General features: G+C 46.7%; 1 protein-coding gene across 1 annotated transcript in view; it reads right to left on the bottom strand.

The window, feature by feature from the left end:
- Positions 1–3,610, bottom strand: part of sult6b1 (sulfotransferase family, cytosolic, 6b, member 1) — a 51,022-nt gene extending 47,412 nt beyond the window's left edge. The window contains exon 1 of the mRNA XM_080200740.1: positions 3,336–3,610. Within this exon, the coding sequence (XP_080056866.1) occupies positions 3,336–3,573 (238 nt within the window). The 5' untranslated portion in view covers positions 3,574–3,610. The remainder of the gene's footprint in view (positions 1–3,335) is intronic.
- Between the last annotated feature and the right edge of the window lie 10,058 nt (positions 3,611–13,668).

Consider the following 13,668-nt stretch of genomic DNA (forward strand, 5'->3'; position numbering starts at 1 on the left):
TTTAATTAAAAATTTAAATTTAACTTTCCTTCAAGGCACGAAATCTAATGGAAAGGCAAGAGTTAAAATCCATCCAGAGTGGTGTGGCTCCTTCATCTATGGAATATTAATAGGTACTTGTTACCCACTTACTAAACCATAGAATCCTACTGTACAGGAGGCCATTTGGCCCATCAAGTCTGCACCAACCACAATCCCATCCAGGCCCTATCACCATAACCCATGCATTTACCCTAGCTGATCCCCCAACACTAGGGGGCAATTTAGCGTAGCTAATCCACCTATCCTGCAGATCTGTGGGAATGAACCGGAGTATCTGGAGGAAACCCACACTGACACGGGAAGAATATGCAAACTGCACACAGACAGTGACCCAAGCTGGGAATTTGAACCCAGGACCCTGGCGCTGTGAGTCAGCAGCAGTGCTAACCACTGTGCCACAATGCCACCCTAGTTCAATTTTCCACAGGAAAAAAATATATATAGCGCCTGTAGCCAAACTCTGAACTGCTCTGCTGGGTGAAAGGGCACAAGGAGAACAGGGAATGGGAGGGGAAGTTTGCCCAACACACATGTATTTCTCAAGAAAACAGATTCTATAATGTTGCATAGATGGCGGAGGTGATAGTGGATGCCTTGGTGGTTATTTTCCAGACGTCGCTGGATTCCGGGGAAGTGCCGGAGGATTGGAAAACGGCTAATGTTACGCCGTTGTTTAAGAAGGGTGCCAGGCAAAAGGCGGGGAATTACAGGCCGGTTAGTTTAACGTCTGTGGTAGGTAAAATGTTAGAATCCGTCATTAAGGAGGAAATTGCGAGGCATCTTGAAGGGAATTGCTTGATAGAGCAGACGCAACACGGTTTCATTAAAGGGAAGTCGTGTCTGACAAATTTACTGGAGTTCTATGAGGATGTGTCTAGGGCGGTGGATAGAGGAGAGCCGGTGGATGTGGTCTTTCTGGATTTTCAGAAGGCGTTTGATAAGGTACCTCACAAGAGGTTACTGCAGAAGGTCAGAGGACATGGAGTTGGGGGTAGGGTGTTAGCGTGGATAGAGGATTGGTTGTCAAATAGGAGGCAGAGAGTGGGGGTCAATGGGTGCTATTCGGATTGGCGGTTGGTGACTAGTGGAGTGCCCCAGGGGTCGGTGCTGGGGCCTCAGCTATTTACCATTTATATAGATGATCTGGAGGAGGGAACCGAGTGTAGGGTGTCGAAATTTGCTGATGACACCAAGATTGGGGGAAAGGCAAATTGTGCGGAGGGTGTGGAGAGTCTGCAGAAGGATCTAGATAGGCTGGGCGAATGGGCCAGGAAATGGCAAATGGAATTTAATGTTGGCAAGTGTGAGGTGGTCCACTTTGGTAGGAAGAATGGTAGGAAGGACTATTACTTACGTGGCGAAAAACTGCAGCAGGCGACGGTGCAGAGGGACCTCGGGGTCCTTGTGCATGAGTCGCAAAAACCCAGCCTGCAGGTGCAGCAGGTGGTCAGGAAGGCGAATGGGATGCTGGCCTTCATAGCGAGGGGGATTGAATATAAAAGTAGGGAGGTCTTGCTGCAGCTGTATAGGGCATTGGTGAGGCCGCAGCTGGAGTACTGTGTGCAGTTTTGGGCGCCGCACCTGCGCAAGGATATTTTGGCCTTGGAGGGAGTGCAGAGGAGGTTTACTAGGCTGATACCGGAGTTGAGGGGGTTGAGCTATGAGGAGAGGCTGAATAAACTAGGCTTGTACTCGTTAGAGTTTAGAAGAATGAGGGGAGATCTCATTGAGACGTATAAGATGATGAATGGGATGGATAGGATAGAGGTGGAAAGACTCTTCCCGCTCAAAAAAGACAGTAGGACTAGGGGGCACAGCCTCAAGATAAAGGGGGGGCAGTTCAGAACGGAGTTGAGGAGGAACTTCTTCACTCAAAGGGTGGTGAATCTCTGGAATTCTCTGCCCGTTGAAGTGGTGGAGGCTGCCTCGCTAAATATTTTTAAGAAGCGGGTTGATGGGTTTTTGATAAGAGAGGGGATTAAGGGTTATGGGGAGAGGGCGGGAAAGTGGAACTGAGCCACGACAGATCAGCCATGATCTTATTGAATGGCGGGGCAGGCTCGAAGGGCCAGATGGCCTACTCCTGCTCCTATCTCTTATGTTCTTATGTTCTTATGTTCTTATAGATGGGAGAAAAGTAAAGAGATTGTCCGTCTCATTGTGAAATATTCAGCAGCAGTAACTGGGCAGTGTAAGCCACATGCTTTCAACTTAAAGCACCACAAAACAGCGAGAGAAACTGCAAGAGTAATAAATTATTGCAACAGGGGGACAATAAAATATTGTGACAGCAATGTTACAAAATAGTGAGAACACATGCGGCAGGAGATAAAACAAAACTGTAAAAAAAAGTACAGGCAAGTCCAGTACTCCACCGGTATTCTAAAATATTGTGGCATAGTGGTTAGCACCGCTGCCTCACAGCGCCGGGGGCCTGGGTTCGATTCCTGACTTGGGTCACTGTCCGTGAGAAGTTTGTACATTCTCCCCATTGTCTGTGTGGCTTTCCTCTGGGTGCTCCAGTTTCCTCCCAAAAATATGCGTATTAGGTTGATTGGCCAGGCTAAATTAACCCCAGTGTCGGGGAAATAGCAAGGTAAATATGTGGGGTTAGGGGAATGGGGTCTGTGGGATTGTGGTTAGTGCAGACTTGATGGACTGAATGGCCTCCTTCCATACTGAATGGATTCTATATGAAATAAAAATCGATATTTGGGATTGATTATTATTGTCACATGTATTGGGATACAGTAAAAAAGATTGTTTCTTGCGTGCTGTGAAGGCAAAAAGTAAAGTTTATTTATTAGTCACAAGTAGGCTTTCATTAACACTGCAATGAAATTACTGTGAAAATTCCTTAGTTGCCACACTGGCGCTTATTTGGGAGAATTTAGCACAGCCAATCCACCTAATCAGCATATCTTGGACGTGGGAGGAAACTGGAACACCCAGAGGAAACCCACACAGACAATGGGGAGAACTTGCAAACTCCAACACAGATGGCGACCCCAGCGAGGGATCGAAGCGGGGTCCACTAACGCTGTGAGTCAGCAGCGGTAACCACTGTGCCACCGTGCAGCACGTACCGTTTATCGAAGGTGCAGAATGTAATGTTACAGACACAGCTAGGAGTGCAGAGAAAGATCAGCTCAATGTGAAGAGTTGAGACAGAAGTGAGATTTAAAACAGATGCTGGGGTTCGCTTTTCACACCTTTGGAAAGAAACTTTTAAAAAAGTTCTAAATTATTTTACTATTAAAGAAAAGAGTAATGTCAGGGAAGAGGCAGCTCACCGCATTTGGGGTAAGAGGTAATTATCATGTCATCGGGACGAGCCTCGAATCTGTGCATAGCCTGCAGGGTCTCGACTGAGGTCAGCACAGTGGGGTAGAGCAGCCCCTTGTAACGGAACATCATCTCCTCCGGTCGCAGCTTGCTGGCCCGCTCCAAGATCTCCTCCAGCCGCTCCTGGAAAGTGCTGAGTATGCGGACCCCTCCAGCATCTGCCAATTCGCCCCCTTTACCCTCCATGACCTGACAGCCACTCTCTCTCACTCTCTCTCTCACACACACACACACACACACAGAGTCCCGCTGTTTATATTGGCGAGACCAGGGTGTGAATGAGCGTTTATCCCCCAGCGGCTGGGTGGGGGCGCGGTTGAGTTTGGTCCGCACGCGATGTATGGTACACGAAAGTTGGTCTGATTTCTTAATCTGGGAGCTTCTGCTCTGTCTCAACGCTCGGTTAAGCGTTACAAAGCGTTCCTACAACAGACACGTTCTGCCCCGTGTACACCTATGTCTATATGAAATGTAATCAATATTTGGGATTGATTGATTCTTGTCACATGTATTGGGATACAGGTGGAAAGTATTGTTTCTTGCGTGCTATACAGGCAAAAAGTACCCCCTCCTTCCCAAAAATATACTTAATTCATAAATCTTGTGAAAACGTTACAAAATCACCATCACACAAAAAACAATCACATTCAGGTTTTAGAACAAAGAACAAAAACAGCCCGGGAATCGCGCCGCCATCCCAACGCCACCAGTCCCCCTCTCCGCCCATGACCCCTGTCTAATGTTTTATGGCCATCCACATTGAGGGAAATTAATTTAGAGACAATTTATTCCTGCCAATCAGCCTAACAGCACATCTTTGGGGTGTGGGAGGAAATCGGAGCACCCGGAGAAAACCCACGCAAGCATGGGGAGGATGCGCAAACTCCCACAGACACCGGCCCAAATCCATGTGTCTGCACAGCAAACAGTGATAGTCACTGAGCTGTCGTCTTGCCCAGTATCTGGTCCAGTTTAAGCACACACTAACGACATGAAGCACTAGGCTAATCTCGAACAACCAAGAGCAGCCCCAGTATGACCCGTCTCGTGTATGCCCCTCATTGGACACAAGGCGGACCGACTTATAACCTGTGAATGAAAAGAGAAAAAAAACATTATTATTGTACCATATCCATTTACCTTACCAGGGATGCCCCAATGCTAATGACCCTTATTTAAAACAATCTCCTATACCCACCCATCTCCAACCCAGTCATGTGCCTGTCTAAGTTACTTTTAAAGGACTCTAGCGTGTTTGCCTCCACCACCTTACTTGGCAGAGCATTCCATACCCCCACTACCCTCTGAGTGAAAAACCTCCCTCTAATATCTGTGTTGTACCTCTCCCCCCTCACCTTAAGTCCATGGCCCCTTGTCCTATGTGTCTCTATCATAGGAAATAGCTTACCTCTGTTTACTCTATCTATACCCTTACATATGTAGAATCCCTACAGTGCAGAATGAGGCTATTCAGCCCATTGAGTCTGCACCGACCACAACCCCACCCAGGCCCCATCCCCCTAACCCCACGCATTTACCCAAGCCAGTGCCTCCAAGGGATCAATTTAGCATGGCCAGTTCACCCAACTCTCACACCTTTTGGACTGTGGAAGGAAACGAGAGCAAACCCATGCAGACACAGGTAAAATGCACAGACTCCATACACACAGTGACCCAAGATGGGAATTGAACCCAGGTCCCCAGCACTGCAAGGCAGCACTGCTATCCACCATGTTACCATGTCACGCCATCAAATAGCATTCTGAGCTGCTTCCATATTGTCAAGGGAACGTTTCAGGCATTTTATAAAAACATAAGAACATAAGAAATAGGAGCAGGAGTAGGCCATCTAGCCCTTCGAGCCTGCCCCGCCATTCAATAAGATCATGGCTGATCTGAAGTGGATCAGTTCCACATTCCCGCCCTCTCCCCATAACCCTTAATCCCCTTGTCTGTCAAAAACCTATCTACCCGTGACTTAAATATATTTAGCGAGGTAGCCTCCACCACTTCAACGGGCAGAGGATTCCAGAGATTCACCACCCTTTGAGTAAAGAAGTTCCTCCTTAATTCCGTTCTAAACCCTCCCCTTCATCTTGAGGCTGTGCCCTCTAGTCCTGCTGTCCTTTCTGAGCGGGAAGAATCTCTCTACCTCTACCTTATCCATCCCCTTCATTATCTTATACGTCTCTATAAGATCCCCCCTCATCCTTCTAAACTCCAACGAGTACAAACCCAGTCTATTTAGTCTCTCTTCATAGTCCAACCCCCTCATCTCCGGTATCAGCCTAGTGAATTTTATAATGCTAATTACAAATGTTGCAGTTTTTTTAAAAGTTAAAGTTCAAAGTTTATTGGTGACACAAGTAGGTTCACATTAACACTGCAATGAAGTCACTGTGAAAATCTCTTAGGGATGGGATCCTGTTTCTGGAATGAAACAGTTAAGACAAAAATTCTCCAGGACAAATTTCCACCTTCACCGCCTGGATGGGGATCTAATGTTGATCCTTCAAGTTAAAAATCAGGCAGGTTGTTACAAGAGGCTCCACTTCAATACAAAGCCAGGCGCTGAAGGCAAAAGCTTCTCCCTCTGGGGCCCAGCACCATATAAGGAGCATCTACGCAAAGAGTGGCTGGGTGATGAAAAGAATTACAACCCTCCAGGTCTGAATGGGGTTCATCTGTATTCTTTCCATAACCGAGTTTCAACTCAAAAGCTTTCCATCCAGCCCTGACAGTCTGAGAGAGACAGGTTCCACACTGTTGAAGTTTAAAAATTTAAAGTTTATTTATTAGTGTCATAAGTAGCATTACATCAACACAGCAATGAAGTTACTGTGAAAAACCCCTAGTTGCCACACTCCAGCACCTGTTCAGGTACACTGAGGGAGAATTTAGCATGGCCAATGCACCTAATCAGCATGCCTTTCAGGCTGTGGGAGGAAACTGGAGCACCCAGAGGAAACCCACGCAGATACGGGGAAAATGTGCAGACTCTGCACTGACAGAGACCGAACCTGGGAATTGGACGCAGATCCCTGGTGCTGTGAGGCAGCAGTGCTAACCACTGGTCAAAGATTGTCTAAAGTAAAGTAAAGTTCATTTATTAGTCACAAGTACGCTTACATTAACACCGCAATGAAGTTACTGTGAAAAACCCCTTAGTTGCTACACTGTGGCGGTGCCTGTTCGGGTACACTGAGGGAGAATTTAGCATGGCCCAGCACGTCTTTCAGACTGTGGGAGGAAACCGGAGCACCCGGAGGAAACCCACGCAGACACGGGGAGAACGTGCAGACTCTGCACAGACAATGACCCACTGCATAGAAGAAGTTGCACTCTGAGGTACAACTGAGATACAGGTAACATTCACTGTACGCATTCGTGTACAGGTGCCACACAACTCTCCACCACCCATCTCCATTTATCTGCCATCAGCTTCTGTCCTTTTGCTTTTGTCTCTGTCTCATACATGCATTCCTCTTGAAATCTGGCTCCACATAAAAGGCAGGACTGCTTTGCTTATCTGCTCTCTTTGTTTATACGCAATCAATATTGTGCAGTTGTGAGTCGCCCATTCTCAGCATTCCACCATCAGATATTTCCGCTATTATTGGCAAGTGGAAACATTTCTTGATTCTTTCATGGCACGTGAGGTGAGGCCAGCATTCGTGATAAATGCATATTTGTCCCTTGAGGAGGTGACGGTGACCAGCCTTGTGGAACCACTGCAACCCCTGAAGTGTAGGCATGCCCTCAGTGCTGTTAGGGAGGGAGGGAGTTGCAGGATTTTGATCTGTGAAGGAAAGGCCAAGTCAGGATGGCAAGCGGTTTGGAGGGCACCTTGCAGGTGGTGACATTGCCAAGGATCTGCCACCCTTGCCCTCCTAAATGGTAGAGATCGCAGGTTTGGAAAGTGCGGTTATAGGAGCATTGGCGTGTTGCATGTGATCATAAGAAATAGGAGTAAGTATAGGCTATTTGGGCCTTAGAGTCTGCTCTGCATTTAATTATGATTGTGGTCTCAACTCCACATTCCTGCCTGCCCGCTATAACACTCGACTCAAATTCCCCCACCATCTTGCCTCTCAAACCCCCTCAGAATCTTATTGGTTTCCCTTTTAATTTATTGGCACAGTGGCACAGTGGTTAGCACTGCTGCCCCACAGCGCCAGGGACACGGGTTCCATTTTAGCCTTGCGTCACTGTCAGAGCAGAGGTTGCACACTCTCCCGGTGTCTGTGTCCCTCTGGGGGCTCCTGTTTCCTCCCACTGTCCAAGATATGCAGGTTAGGTTGATTGGCCATGCTAAATTCTCCCTCAGTATTGGGGGGATTAGCAGGGTAAATACGTGAGGTTTCGGGGACAGGGCCTGAGTGGGATTGTTGTCAGTACAGGTTTATGGGCTGAATGGCCCCCTTCTGCACTGTGCATCTCTACAGATGTTATATAAGATGTTCTATAGACCCCTCTCTCCTGGAAGCATAATGTGACAGTGGGTGGCCAATGATCTATTTCAGCCCAGGAAAGGCTACTTTGAAACTCTCTAAACTTAAATAAGTGACCTGGCTACTAACAGACTCTTGGATTCTATTAAGGCTAGGCTGACTTCTAATTCAGATGACAATCCAGTGAAAGTACAGTTTGTGAATCCAGTGAAATGTCAGTGTGTGACTCCAGTGAAAGCACATTGTTTGAATCCAGTGACATGAGTGTGTGAATTCAGTGAAAGTCTAGCACTGGAATACAGTGAAAGTACAATTTGTGAATCCAGTGAATACAGTGTGTGAATCCAGTGAAAATACCGTGTGTGAATTGAAAAGAAGTACAGTATGAAAATCTAGTGAAATTACAGTGTGTGAATCCAGTGAAAATCTAGCATTGGAATGGAGTGAAAGTACAGTGTGTAAATCCAGTGAAAGTACAGTTTGTGAATGTAGTGTGTGAATCCAGTGAATGTAGTGTGCATATCCAATGAAAATAGTATTTGAATTGAGTGAAAGTACAGTATACAAATCCAGTGAGAGCACGATGTGCGAATCTAGCGTGCATAGTGTGTGAATCTAATAAAAGTACAATGACAGAATCCAGTGGAAGTATAGTGTGAAAATCCAGAGGAAGTATAGTGGGCAAATTCAGTGAAAGTCCAGTGGGTGAATCCAGCAAAATGAGAATGTGTGAATCCAGTGAAAGCACATTGTTTGAATCCAGTGAAATAAGTGTGTGAATCCAGTGAAAGTCTAGCACTGGAATCCAATGAAAGTACAGCTTGTGAATTCAGCGAATACAGTGTGTGAATCCAGTAAATATAGTGTGCAAATCCAGTGGAAATAGTGTATGAATTGAGTGAAAGTACAGTGCACAAATCCAGTGAGAGTGCAACATATGAATCTAGTGTACATAGTGTGTGAATCCAGTGAAAGTGCAGTGTGTGAATCCAGTGAAAGTACAATGGCCGAATCCAGTGGAAGAATAGTGTGCAAATCCAGTGGAAGTATATTGGGCAAATCCAATGAAAGTCCAGTGAAATTACAGTGGATGAATCCAGTGTAAGTGTAGTGTGTAAATCCAGTGGAAATATTGTTCGCAAATCCAGCGAAAAGTCCAGTGTAAATCCAGTGAAAGTACAGTGGATAATCCAGTGTAAGTCTAGTGTGTAAATCCAGTGGAAGTATAGTCTGCAAATCCAGTGAAAGTCCAGTGTGTGAATTTCTATTGGCGGACATCAAGGGATCTTCATAAAAATAATGGCTTCTATAAGGAAGCATTTCTACACAGCAAGTGGTCAGGATCTGGAGTGCCAGGCAGTGTGGTGAAGCCAGATTCAAACATGGCTTTCAAAAGGCACTCAAAGGGGAAAAAATGGTAGGGCTCAGGAGGAGAGGCGGGGGAATGGAAGTAGGTGAGTTGCAGTTGCAGAGAGCTGATACAAATACGATGGGTTGAATGGCCTCCTTATGTGTTGTAAAGTAGCGTGTTACCACGTCACCGGCAGCAACAGCTGACTTTCAGTTTGCGTGCATCAAAAAAAACACGCATGGTGACAACGCGGTAACAAGCACAAAACAGTGTCTTCATTGATGAATTTTTCTTTAAAACAGATGAAAAAATATGAAGAATGGTTTGAATTTGAAATATTTTCAATTACACTATGAAAATATAGCCAAATTCAATAAAACTGGCTCCAAAACGCAGGGATGACTTTGGCTGTGATGTTGCAATTTGCAGAAGGGGAAAAACCTTGACATTACGCAATGGTTCTCCCAGTCTCTTGGCAATAACGATGGCAGAAGAATGTTGGCACCCATTCAAATGTGTCAAAACCCGGGCATGTTTTGTTTCCGCAAACCTTCCGCCAATGCGTGACAGGCGAATGAGTGAATCCCTGTAGAACTTCAGACTCCAAATATCTTTTATTTCATACTGAATTTAAAGCCAAGGTTAGATTTTGGGTCAGCTAATGTGTACGCGTTACTGGCAGCAAAGGTAACCACATTGTTCCAAAGACAAGAACAAGCAGTGCTATTTGTTGATTTATTAAGAGCAGAATCTGTAATGAGGCTGATTCAGGTTCTCACAGTAAAGGAATGACTGATAAGCTTTTGGCAGCAACGTCCAGTTGTTCAAAAGAACATCTTCAGTTGTGCGTGACTCGTACACAATCATTACTGGTGGCACGGTCAGAACTCAGAGCTGCTTGTTTAACTGAACTGCTACCAAGATGTTCGAGACGTTAAAGATCTGAAGCAGTTCTTTACAATCTTACTTCTGAGTGTCCCAAGTACGCATAAATTAACACTGCAATGCAGTTACCATGAAAATCCCCTAGCCGCCACACTCCGGGCGCCTGTTTGGATATGGGATAAGTACGTGGCTGAAGAGATGGTGTCAGGGGGAGGGTTTCGGATTCCTGGGGCATTGGGACCGGTTCAGGGGAAGGTGGGACCTGTACAAATTGGACAGGTTCCACCTGGGCAGGACAGGGACTGATGTCCTGGGGAGGAAGTGTTTGCTGGAGGGTTTAAACTAATATGCCAGGGGGATGGGAACCTATGTAAGGAGTCCGAGAAGGAGGGTGCAAGGACAAAATGTGGGGAGAAGATTCCAACTACATCAAAAATCAGGAAAAAGTTAAAAGGAAGAACTAGAAACCATAGAAAATTACACCTCAGAAACAAGCCTTTTGGCCTTTCTTGTCATTTTTTGCCTAGTCCCACTGACCTGCACTTGAACCATATCCCTCCACACCCCCCTCGTCCATGAACCCATCCAAGTTTTTCTTAAATGTTAAAAGTGACCCCGCATTTACCACTTTATCCGGCAGCTCATTCCACACTCCCACCACTCTCTGCATGAAGAAGCCCCCCGCTAATATTCAACATAACATAAGAACATAAGAAATAGGAGCAGGAGTAGGCCATCTAGCCCCTCGAGCCTGCCCCGCCATTCAATAAGATCATGGCTGATCTGTCGTGGCTCAGTTCCACATTTCCACCCTCTCCCCATAACCCTTAATCCCCTCGCTTATCAAAAACCCATCAACCCGCGTCTTAAAAATATTGAACGAGGCAGCCTCCACCACTTCAACGGGCAGAGAATTCCAGAGATTCACCACCCTTTGAGTGAAGAAGTTCCTCCTCAACTCCGTTCTAAACCACCCCCCCTTTATCTTGAGGCTGTGCCCCCTAGTCCTACTGTCCTTTCTGAGCGGGAAGAGTCTCTCCACCTCTATCCTATCCATCCCATTCATCATCTTGTACGTCTCAATGAGATCTCCCCTCATTCTTCTAAACTCTAATGAGTACAAGCCTAGTTTATTCAGCCTCTCCTCATAGCTCAACCCCCTCAACTCCGGTATCAGCCTAGTAAACCTCCTCTGCACACCCTCCAAGGCCAAAATATCCTTGCGTAAGTATGGTGACCAAAACTGCACACAGTACTCCAGCTGCAGCCTCACCAATGCCCTATACAGCCGCAGCAAGACCTCCCTACTTTTATATTCAATGAAGGCCAGCATCCCATTCGCCTTCCTGACCACCTGCTGCACCTGCAGGCTGGGTTGTTGCGACTCATGCACAAGGACCCCGAGGTCCCTCTGCACCGTCGCCTGCTGCAGTTTTTCGCCACGTAAGTAATAGTCCTTCCTACCATTATTCCTACCAAAGTGGACCACCTCGCACTTGCCAACATTAAATCCCATTTGCCATTTCCTGGCCCATTCGCCCAGCCTATCTAGATCCTTCTGCAGACTCTCCACACCCTCCGCACAATTTGCCTTTCCACCAATCTTGGTGTCATCAGCAAATTTCGACACCATACACTCGGTTCCCTCCTCCAGATCATCTATATAAATGGTAAATAGCTGAGGCCCCAGCACCGACCCCTGGGGCACTCCACTAGTCACCAACCGCTAATCCAAATAGCACCCATTGACCCCCACTCTCTGCCTCCTATTTGACAACCAATCCTCTATCCACGCTAACACCCTACCCCCAACTCCATGCCCCCTTACCTTCTGCAATAACCTCTTGTGAGGTACCTTGTCAAACGCCTTCTGAAAATCGAGAAAGACCACATCCACCAGCTCTCCTCTATCCACTGCCCTAGACACGTCCTCATAGAACTCCAATAAATTTGTCAGACACGACTTCCTCTTAACGAAACCATGCTGCGTCTGCTCTATCAAGCAATTCCCCTCAAGATGCCTCGCTATTTCCTCCTTGATGATGGATTCTAACATTTTATCTACAACAGACATTAAATTAACCGGCCTATAATTCCCTGTCTTTTGCCTGGCACCCTTCTTAGACAACGGCGTAACATTAGCCGCTTTCCAATCTTCCGGCACTTCCCCGGAATCCAGCGACATCTGGAAAATAACCACCAAGGCATCCACTATCACCTCCGCCATTTCTTTCAGAACCCTCGGGTGCATTCCATCCGGTCCCGGTGACTTGTCCACAATCAGCCCCTCCAGTCTGTCGAGCACCACCTCTCTAGTAACAATAATGTCGTTGAGACCCTCCAGTCCTACCACCTTTCCATCGCTAACACCCGGCAAATTATTCACGTCTTCCTCTGTGAAGACCGAAACAAAAACGTTATTCAAGACCTCAGCCATTTCCCCATCCCCTACCACGAAGTCCCCCCTCTCATCCTCTAAGGGTCCAACATTCACCCTAGCCAGCCTCTTCCTTTTTATATATTTATAAAAACTCTTGCTATCCTTTTTTATATTAAGCGCTAGCCCAGCTTCCTAGTTTCTCCTACCCTTCTTTATCAACTTCTTTATCAATCTTTGTTGACCTTTAAACCTCTCTCAATCCTCTTCTCGCCCACTACTCTTAGCTACTCTAAACGCCTCCGCTTTTAATTTAACACTTTCCTTCACCTCCTTCGTTATCCACGGCTTATTACCTCTCCTCCTACTGTCCTTTTTAACCATCGGAATAAATTTCTGCTGAGCACCAAGAAAGATCTCCTTAAAGATCCTCCACTGCTCCTCAGCAGACCTACCTTCCAACGCGCTCCCCCAGTCCACATTCGCCAATTCTTCTCTCATCCTATCGTACTCCCCTCTGTTCAAACAAAGGACGCGTGTCCGCGAACCCACTTTCTCCTCTTCCATCTGCACCAGAAACTCCACCATACAATGATCACTCTCCCCAAGAGGATCCTTCACCGCAAGGTCCCTAATTCTACCCGCCTCATTACATAGCACCAGATCCAAGATAGCTCGCTCCCTCGTCGGCTCCAACACAGACTGTTCCAGGAAACTATCCCGGCAGCATTCCAAGAACTCCTCCTCGAGCCCACCGCGTCCAACGTGGGTCGACCAATCAATATGTAGATTGAAATCTCCCATAATTACGGCCGTCCCATTCCTGCACGCCGCACTTATTTGCGCGTTAACAGCCCGCCCCACCTCCAGATCATTATTCGGGGGCCTATAGACGACACCCACCAGCGTCTTCCTCCCTTTGCTGTTCCTAATCTCCACCCACAATGATTCCACTTTCTGCTCTTTGGCTCCAATATCATCCCTTGCTACCACCCTGATACTATCCTTAATCAGCAGAGCTACGCCCCCCCCTTTTCCCTCCTGTCTATCCTTCCTAAACACTTGATATCCCTGGACATTCAGCTCCCAGTCCCTGTCACCTTGCAGTCACGTCTCAGTAATGGCCACCAGATCGTATCCATTTGTGCTGATCTGTGCCACCAACTCATCCACTTTATTCCGAATGCTTCGTGCATTCAGATAAAGTGCCTTCATCC

This window comes from Carcharhinus amblyrhynchos, chromosome 12 (genome assembly GCF_965287045.1).
Source record: "Carcharhinus amblyrhynchos chromosome 12, sCarAmb.v2.hapA, whole genome shotgun sequence".
Classification (NCBI taxonomy): domain Eukaryota; kingdom Metazoa; phylum Chordata; class Chondrichthyes; order Carcharhiniformes; family Carcharhinidae; genus Carcharhinus; species Carcharhinus amblyrhynchos.